This window comes from Microtus ochrogaster, chromosome 18 (assembly GCF_000317375.1).
Source record: "Microtus ochrogaster isolate Prairie Vole_2 chromosome 18, MicOch1.0, whole genome shotgun sequence".
NCBI classification, from domain to species: Eukaryota; Metazoa; Chordata; class Mammalia; order Rodentia; family Cricetidae; genus Microtus; species Microtus ochrogaster.
In genome coordinates this window covers 22,844,800-22,854,840 of record NC_022020.1, presented here as the reverse complement: position 1 = coordinate 22,854,840, position 10,041 = coordinate 22,844,800, and the positions used below count along the sequence as shown (strand labels likewise).

The following is a 10,041-nucleotide window of genomic DNA, read 5'->3' as shown; positions in this document are numbered from 1 at the left end:
TGTATGGACTGGTGTTTGTATGAACTGGTGTTTGTATGTATGGACTGGCCTTTCTGTAGCTTCCCCAAGGTTCTGATCTATGCAGTCAGATACGGCCTTGGCTTGGGGGTCTGAAAGGCTTATCAATCCTTTATACTTTTTAGAGGATTCTAGTGTGCAGAGAGTGTTGAGAGCTTCTGGTATAGAGGCAATGATGACCACCACACAAGTGCCTTTAAGTGTGAAGACTGGGCACGAGGGAGGGGAAAATAGCCTTCTGTTCCCGAGACTAGTCTAGAGACCCCCTCAGTGCTCTGCTTTGTGTAGGAGGGGCAAGGGAAAAGAAAAGGGGGATCTGTGCACAGTAAAAAGCATACAGACCCAAGTCAGTAAACGTTCAGGCAGCCAATATTAATTTAATTAAGTCTGTTCATTGTTTAGCCATGACTATTGTGATTGTACAGTTTTTCAAGAGAGAGAAGGTCTTTAACAAATGGTGCTTTTGAGTAGTACTCAGGTCATTGTTCCTGGGGTTGGGGAGATGGCTCAGTGGGTCAGAGTGCTTGCTGTGCAAGCATGGGTACTCAGCACCCACTAAGAAAACTGGGTCTATATGTGTGCATGTGCCTGTATCCCCAGCATTTCAGGGTTGAGGTAGGTAGATCCCAGCAGCTCATGGCCAAGCCATCTAGCTGAAACAGCAGGCTTCTGGTTCACTAAGAGGCTTTGTCTCAAGGAAGTAGTATGGAGACGTAGAGGAGGACAACGGAAGTCTGGCTCTGGCCTCCACGTGGGCATGCAGACAAACCCGCACACGTGTGCGCGTGCACTGCCATATTAACCCGTATTCACACATCACCACCACCACCACCACGGTTTCTGCTGGTCTCAGTCGCGTTGGGCTAGTATATAACCAGAGGTGATTTAGGAGTAAGGACATTTTTGTTCTGACTTCTGAAGGCTGAGAATTCCAAGACCAAGCTGCCAGCTGATTTGGTCATCTGATAGCTGTTATCTGCTTCGGAAATGGCACCAGCCTGTGGCATAGTCATGTGGCACAAGAGGCGAATGAGCTTCCTAGAGCCGCTCTCATCAAGCAGAGCATTTAAACCTAATCACTTTCTAAAGGTCTCATCTCTTAGAACTGTCACATTGGGTATTAGGTTTCATCAAACCAGTTTGTGGGGTACCGAGCTTCAGGCCCCAGTGGTCACCTTCACCCAGTCACTTTCTGTTCCCCTTACCGGTCTCTTTGTTCCCCAGACAGTTATTTTTCAAAACTGAGGTTCATCTGCTTAGCAAATGTCAACGTCAGCCACATGCCAGGTGCTGGTGCCCTTTAGATACGGCAGGGAACGAGAGAGACACACACTCCCATTTGCATGGACACTGCCGAGGGGAGCAGGCAAGAATTAGGTAAAGTAGTGGCTGAATGGCGAGCTCTCAGAAGAAAAGAGGCAGGCAGCTGTGTGGTAGAGAGTCACAGGAGGGGCTCTTTGGAAATTTATCTGCAATGCTATTTAGGACTTAGGAATGAGCTGGAGCCAGCCTGGCAGAGGCAGCGGAGGGAGCCACGGCCTGAGGCTGCAGCAGCCTGGCTGTGTGACAGGGAAGAGTGCGGAGGGAGATTCCAAAGGGGTGTAGGTCTGCCGAGGGCAAAGCTGGCGGTGAATGGCGTGCGTCTTCCGCTCCAGATGGTTGTATTTTTCCTGATTGCATCAGAGAGGGTGTGAATAACGGGTCACGTGATAGAAGCTCTCAGGTAAAGTGGAAATGGCTGCTGAGACCTCTGGAAGGGATTGGTGATCTGGCTAAAGGTCTGCCAGAATTTATTTCCTTCTTTCCTCGCCTTTCAGCTTTGTTCTTGCTGTTTTCTCCCCTTGTGCCCATTAAAGGAAGGGGCACAGAGATTGCATCTAAAGGTCAGTATTGGGCCTAGAGATTGCAGGGTGTGGAAATGAAATTTGGAAAAGCTCATTTGGCCGCCTGCCTTTTTCCATTACTCACCCCCTTGAGAACTTCATGGGTTAGGCTCAGGTGCATCTGGCCCCAGGTCAGGACTCAGCGGGTGTGGGGGGGCGGGGGGGGGCTGGAAACAGTGGTGAGGGGAGACAGGGCCTCCTCCCAGGCCTCCTTCCCTGGGGCCATTTGCTTTTCTTTGTGCAGTTTCTTTGAGCTCCCTAACCTCTGTGCTTCTGGACACTTTGGCCACCTGGACAGGCAGTCTGAAAGTGAATTCCAGCCTGTTTTGTTCCCAGGAACTGTTGGCAGGTTCACCTGCGTCTCCTCCCTCTGCCACAACAGACAACAATAGAACTTGTAAGGACGGACCCACATCTTCTCTCATAGGCCAATGTACACTTCGTGCCCAACATGTCCACAACCTGTAGAAACATCCCTACTGTCTAATTTGAAATATTTTTGTCACCCCTGAAAGGAAATCATTAACAGTCATTCCCATGTCTCCCCGCTCAGTTCCCAGGAACCCTTAGCTAACGTGTTCCTGTGGGTCTGCTTTGAGCGTTTCATAGGCGGGATCATACGCTTTGTGGCTTTTGTGACTCAGTGCAGCCCTGCCTTTAATGACAACGCATACTTAAGAGGCCCTGAGACCAGCAGTGAGTGGTCTGCACCTTCCTACGCAAACCCATGCCTGAGACCTGTGAGGACCTTTGGGCAGTGTCGCTGGTACCATGCTAGTTCAGCCAGGGGCGCGAGTCTGACCCTGCTTCTCTGTACAAGTGGAATCGTGAGGCAAAGTCTAATGACTTGATTTTCTATTTTTATTATTGCCCCGCAGTGAGGAGAAGTGGGGAGGGCTGGTCTTATGTCCTACGCACAAAGCTTTTGGTCTAAAATTCTGCACAGGCATCTGTGTCTTTCTCTCCTTCATTTCATGCATGCTTAGAAAACTCAGGCTGCCTCCTTCCTAGAGCTGCCGCGTTAGAGGTCAAATGTGTATCACCTTCCTTTAGTGTTTTGTATTTTTAGTTTTCTTTTCTGTCGTGTAGGGGTTGAACATGGCCGTGCTACTAAAGCCCGGTACCACTGAGCTAACGCAGATTCCTTTTAGTTTGAAATGGCATTCTCTGGTCAGGCACGGGGAACACACACATGTAACCCCAGCACTCAGAAAGTGAGGGTGGAATATCAGGAGTTCAAGGTTATGCTGAGGCCAGCCTGAGACCCTGCGCGCCCCAGAGAAAAATAGAGGAGTTGAGGAAGGAGAAATGATAGCCCAGGGATGGGCACAAACACACATGGAGGGAGGGAGGGAAAGAAGGAGAGAGATTTATTATTTTAGATTGTGAGTCCATGGGGGGAGACGTGTGAACGGCTTGTGTCCATATGAGAGTATCTGTGGGTGGTGTGTGTGTGTGTGCACAAGCTTGTGTCCATATGAGAGTATCTGTGGGTGGTGTGTGTGTGTGTGCACAAGCTTGTGTCCATATGAGAGTATCTGTGGGTGGTGTGTGTGTGTGTGAACGCAGGTGTCTGAGGACTCTGGAGGTGTGAGCCACCTGAGTGCAGCCCCTCTGTGAGGGCAGTAAGGACTTTTGGCCGCTGAGCCAGCTCTGCAGCCCTCCCCTCTTCCACCTTGTTTTGTGGTGCTTTCTCTTGTTCCCGGCAGGGTGCTGCATGCAGTGGCTAGCGGTCTGATAGTGCATTGCACCTCCCATCTTGTGGGTCTTTGGTTGCAGTGCCGGGCTGGATCACAGGGACAAGCCCTGTCTGCTTTACCGTTGGCTTCAGGGGATGGAACTGAGTTAGTTGTCTGGCTTCACCAGCCAAGCCATCTTGCTGGCCTCCGGCTTTCACTGATAAAACTCCCTGTTCCTGTGTGTAGAGACTCTGTAATGGCTGAATTCAGGGTTGTTCTTTTTATAGCTTACAGTGGAAAACTGATTTTGTCATACTTTGGATTTCCCAACTTTACTTCATGAAACTTTGAGACAAGCTAAGAATTACAAGTGTTTCCAAATACTATTTTCTTCCTTTCCTTTTCCCCATACTCATTTTTGTTATTTCTTATCATTTTCCCCTGTGCTTAAACCATATGCTAAAAACCACCGTTATTCACAGTTGAAAAGAGTGGGGATGTTTTATTCTTCAGTATGGTGAGTCTGTGTGGCTTGTGGTTCTTTCTGCCTTGGTTCAGTGGAACAGGTCACCCCCAGGCAGAGTCTAACTAACGTGGACTGGCAAGGTTTGGATTTTAAATCCACTTTCCTTCCTTCTTTTTCGGGGTGGGGACTGATCATTTCTTTGCTACTGGGGAAGACTTACTTTGACTGGACCCGACTCAGTTGAAGCTCTCAGCGAGGACGGCCTGCATCTCGTGGTAATCTGTTCCTGCTGGCATTCTTTGGCAGCCTTCATTCTCATGGCCAGAAGTTAAGCGTGCTCTGCAGGCTCTCGTTTTTCTTAGGGCACTGCTTCTTCAGAGCAGTACGTCCGTGTTTGTGTGACAGGACACGTGGATAGGAAGACTGATTCCTGCGTGCCTTAGTCCCGGGCTCCCAGCAGATTGTTGGACGACACCTTCTTTAGAGAGATGGGAAAGCTCTCAGGTTCTGCTAGCTCTTGGGGCCTACTGAGCCCCAGTAGACTCTGTCAGCTCAGGAATCTCCCCTCAACCTCGGTGATAACCAAGTTCACTTTGGCACCCACAGTGTATCCTTACAGACTTGGCTTCCTCTCTCCAGTTCCTGGTTGGGAGCAGGACGCCAGGGCGCCAGCGGCTTCCACAGCCATGGCTTCTCAGACCTTTGCCCTCACGCACCTGAGCGAGTTTCTGAGAGCCAGAAGGAAGAAGCTTCATCTTGATGCAGACCATCGTCTGGAGGAGCAACAGGAAGAGCTTAAATCCATTTGTTTCCTTAGTTTTTGTTTCCGTTGACTCTTGTTCTGAGTCCCCTGCTATCCTGACTGAGTGTAGTTAATATTTGGTAGTTCATTAAGTAGAGAGTTCAGAGGAGTCCATTTCATCTGATAGGCTTTGCGCCTCTTCTCTTTCTCTGTGTGTATAATATCGAAGGCTTTTAATCCCTACAGCACAGGTCGTGTCATTGTTAGAGAAGACTGTTTGTAAGGAAATCTATTAGTAGTTCCTCAAGAGAGAAGTTAAGTGAGTGTGTTCACTTTAGTGTTTGTTCTAGTGAAGCTCCAGAGAGCATGGCCTCCTAGGAGGCAGTGGTGCCGTGTGGAGCTCAGAGCTTTCCGCATGGAGTCTCCTCTGCCCCTTTCCTCATGCTCATCTCAGAGGCTCAAGGAAGTAAAAGTCTGTCACTCCAGTGTCAGGACTGACTTTGTACTCCGAATCTTTCTGGGTACCTGTACTGGTCTGTCAGCACACGTAACACATCTTTTATTTGTTTGCTGTCTTGTTTTCACACAAAATTAGAATGTTTTATATTCAGCAGTGTATGTTGGACATCTTTGCTGTCCTTTTTAAAGGCTTCTGAATATTTAAGATGTGTTTAACAGGCCATTCCCCCTTTAAAATGTGTTGTGTGGAGATTCTATAATCTTTCAATTGAATTAGAATGCATTTTGATACGACTCCATCATCTTTGGTGTATGTGTTGGGGGGTGGCACATGGTTGCCATGGCACCCCTGTAGTGGTCTGAGGACAGTATCAGGTGTCAGTCCTTGCCTTCCTCCTTGTTTGTGGCAGGGTCTCCTGTTTGCCATGGTGTCCACCAGGCTAGGTGGCTGGTGGGCTTCTGAGGGTTGTTGTTTGTCTCCGTCTGCTAGAGCAGTGTGGGGTCAGACACGCATTACCGCATCCGCTGTGCATGGTGCTGGGGATCTGGATGCAGGCCTTGTTTGTGCTTTACCCACAGAGCCATTTTCCCAGCCCTCTTATTATCTTTGGAAACAACAGTCTGGCTTGAAACTGAGATTCTCGTGTCCTCACCTTCCAAGTGCCGGTGTGGCAGGTGTGTGGCGTCACACCCAGCTCCTGTGCAGCTGAGGGCACGAGAAGAAACTAGACCCAGCTCCTCTGGGTGGGCGTAGATGGTCATCTTCTAGGTTTGTGGTTTCCAGCAGACTGGAACACCAACTCAGACCACCATCCTGTCATGTCTGGTGGAACCCTCCCCTGCCCAGGTAAGCAGGCAGGAGGACAGCATGGTCTTCTGAGAATTTTGACTTTGACACCGTGACCTTTTCTCTACTCTTTTTGCACTGTGACCAGTTTTTCTAGTATAGGATAAGATCTCAGTGGTACCTTCCAAAGCCGAGGGTGCAGCCCGCCCATTGTACGTGCACTAACTGGTAAAGATTACCTGTCCGCTGTGCTCCAGACGTTGTGCTAGGTCTGTCCAGTCTGGTGGATTGGTCTCGTAGTTAAGAAAATGGCTTGCTCTAGTAAAGTAAGCACTGGCTTTGGAGGTGGTCCTGGGTGTAAACCCAGCTGTGCTACTTGTACTAGGGCTGTTTCTCTTCTCTACGCTATAGTTTCTTTCTTTAAAAGAAGAAACAAAAAAAGGTATTCCATGGGTTATTATCAAGGTTTTATATATTTTTTATTGTTTTTGACAGGGTCTTGTCATGTAGCCCTGGCTGGCCTGGAACTCAGAGAGATCCCCCTGCCTCTGCCTCCCGAGAGCTGGAGTTGGTTTGCCGCAGTTCATACATTTGCCTGATGTTGGAGAGCGGGCTGTGGGGCAATAATGGATCTCACTAATTGACAGTGTCTTTTCTTTTGTGCTGCTTTTCAGGATGAAAGCCATCGAGAGTCCCAACAAAGATGATGACACCCAGTGGCTGACGTACTGGGTGGTGTACGGTGTGTTCAGCATTGCCGAGTTCTTCTCTGACCTCTTCCTGTCCTGGTTCCCCTTCTACTACATGCTGAAGGTACCATGGCCTCTAAACAGCTGTCCCTCCACATCTGTGCCTCCCTGGCCCTCTCTCTCTCAAACTCCATGTCAGGACCCTTACACCAGGAATAGTAGGAGCAGGGGCTTAGATGTTGGATCCCAGTGGCTCTTGTTCCCCAAGGAGGCAGGATTCATGTCTCCCCCCTCTGTTTAAGGCCTTGGAAGAGCTAGGCAGTTTGTGTCCAAAGCTGTGTTTGGTGATTGCAGAAGAGGAAGAAAGCACTTTGACGTGTACCACACAAAGAAAGAAGCGTCAGCATGTTTTCAGTGTTCCTGGTGCTGAATAGGAGTCACCATTTGGGGGGAAAACATGTAATTCTCATAATAGACTTGGAGAAGAAAATGTCCAGTTGGTTGAGAAAGTCATCTTGGTAACTTCGGCTGCTGCGGTAGTCAACTCAGCCCTGCCAAACCTTTTTGGCACAGGACTAACCCAGGCTGCCAACATTTGGGGGAAAGGACAGGAAACGGAGACTCATAACTGGATCTCCGTAGGCTTCTGGCTTGCCCAGAGGTGAATGAGAGGGAGAAGGTTGCCGACTTCGTGGATATGGTGGTGGTTTTCCACTGGATGGCAAGCTGTCCTCGATGGCTCCCCGGGTGTCTTCCAGTCAGTGGGTGTGATGTTCCCGGAGCGCAGACTGTGTAGGCTGGAAAAGGTGGTGTGTCCAGCTCTGAGGACTCCAGGCTGGCCTCTTTCCCATTCCATTGTAGGCATTTTACTGCTCAGCATACATGACATAGTTTAAAGGTTCAAGTCGTTCTGAGAGACTTTGAAAAAAAAATCTGCATTTTGCTTAAAAAACAGCCATTGTCGGAGCTGGAGAGCTGGCTGAGGGGGCGAGAGCACTTGCTGCACTTGCAGAAGATCCAGGCTCCATTCCCAGCACGCACAGAGCTGCTCACAACAGCCTGTAGTTCCAGGGGACCTGATGCCTCTTGTGGCCTCCATGGGGACCGGGCACACATAAGCTGAACTCTCATACATAAAATAACATTGGCACATAGTTACAGCTGCTCTGCAGTTAATGCATGTGTTGGGATTTTTATTTCAGCTCTCATAATTTTCAAGCCTATTTTTGCTAGGCTCTTACTTTGATTTTATTTGACTGCGTGAGTGTGTGAGTGTGCACTTGTGAGGTCAGAGGGCATGGTCAGCAGCTGCGCTCTGGCCGCTAGGCTTGCACGGCCGCCTCACTTCTTTGAGCTGGAAACAGTCTGTTGTGAATTTTGCATCATTCACTTGTGGGTTTGCTCCTGACAGAATCTGTGATTGATTATGTTGTTTTTCCTTAGAAACAGTGTACTCATCAAGTATCTTATTATTTTGGTCTGAAAACCAATTTTCCTCCAAGGGATTCATAAACTCTGTCCAGCCGTGGAATAAAGGCCACACCCATTTATGCTGGAGTTGGGGTGGGTCAGTCAGTGCTAGCCTGGGGAGACTGAGGCAGCCAAGGAAACAGCAAATGAATGACTCCCCCTCCAGCTGCCCCTCTGCACCCTCAAAGATGCCTGGGAGTTGTCTCTGGCAGAGCCTGAGGAGTGGGGAAATACTGACTTTTGGTTGGTGAGTGCCCCCACTCCCTGTTTTCCTCAGAGCCTCACAGAGACAGTCTCCTGTGCTAAAATCTGAAAATGTAGGAAGGAGGGTTTTTGTTTTGTTTTGCTTTGCTTTTTAAACTTCAAAGTTTGGAAACAAGAAGAAATGCAAAAATCACAGAAAAAGATTTGATAAATTTAACTAAATATTTTAAGAACTGAGTTTCTATGAGAACAGGTGTAAAGCTGTCAGAATTCTGACAAACCAGGAGGATCTACTTACAACATTTGTATCAAATGAGGAACTGATTATAAAATATGTTAGAATTTCTGTAAATGAAGAAAGAACCAGTCAGAATTTCTATATAGATACTTAATTAAAAAGAAAAAGTGACTGTGAGTGTCCTGGAAGCCTCCCCGTGACGTGGGACACGGGCACTCTTAGTTAAAACACTGGCTGAAGCAACCTGGAGAGGAAAGGTTTTATTTCCCCTACAGCTGCCAGTCAGTCCATCTGGAGGGAGGTCAGGCAGGAGCCTGGAGGCCGCAGCTGAAGCAGAGACGTGGATAAGAGGGGCTGGTTCCTGGCTTGCTCAGCTTGCTTTCTTAGACATTCATTAGTTGTCAGAATGCCCCACAGACTTATCCAGAGATCAATCTGGTGGGAGCATCTTCTCAGTTAAGATTTCCTCTTCTGAAGAGATAAGAACACTGACTGTTCTTGCAGAGGACCTGGGTTCAATTCCCAGCACCGATGTGCCAGGTCATAACCGTTTATAACTCCAGGCCTCCACCAGCACCAGACACACACATGGTGCATAGACATGCATACAGGCAAACACTCAGACATGTAAAAATAAAAAATAATTAAAATGAAAAGATTCCCTCTTCCCAGGTTTGTGTAGTTGACAAAAAACCAACCAACACATGGAGTTAAAATTAAATATTTTGTTCACTAGATTGACAAGATTTTTGTTTTGACAACTCTCTTGTGGCTTCACTGTGAGAAAACACTGGTGTGTGCCCTCAAGCCTGGCCTGGCAGACAGTAGAAATTGAAAATGCCTGGTGAGGATGAGTGTACAGGAATTGGACATGTAACGTACTGCAGCGAGCAGTGCTGTCATTAGAACAGACATTTGAGAGTTTCTGTTGAATTGAAAATGACGCTGTCATAATGATGCCCCAGGGAAATGTTCACAGTGCATGATGGTTGCAGAAGGATGCTTTTTCTTTTGTTGTGGAAGAACATGATAACATCTCCTTTTGGTGTGTGTGTGTGTGTCCATGTTCACATATATGGGCACAGTGTGTGGAGGACAGAGTTGGTATTGGTGTTTTCCTCCATTGCTTCCTATCTCATTCACTGAGGCAGAGGCTCTTGACCCCAGAGCGCATCCCTTCTGCTAGTCTGGCTAGCCAGCTTGCTCTGCCTCCACCTGCCAGGCACAGGGCTTATAGCCTACCCCGCTCCCACATCAGTGCTTTATGTACTGCACCATCTCTCCCTGGACCCAGCACTTCTCATTTTAACTTTCTGTCCTTGTTGACTTGACCGTCTAGAGTGACCAAAGAAGTGGATTTCAGTTGGTTAGCCTGTGGGCATGCCTTTGGGGGATATTTTTTCTTT

The 10,041-nt window shown here is 48.3% G+C and overlaps 1 protein-coding gene across 1 annotated transcript in view; it reads left to right on the top strand.

Moving 5' to 3' along the window:
* Nucleotides 1–10,041, top strand: part of Reep5 (receptor accessory protein 5) — a 24,709-nt gene that overhangs the window by 4,839 nt on the left and 9,829 nt on the right. Inside the window, exon 3 of the mRNA XM_005355903.3 lies at nucleotides 6,709–6,847. Within this exon, the coding sequence (XP_005355960.1) occupies nucleotides 6,709–6,847 (139 nt within the window). The remainder of the gene's footprint in view (nucleotides 1–6,708; nucleotides 6,848–10,041) is intronic.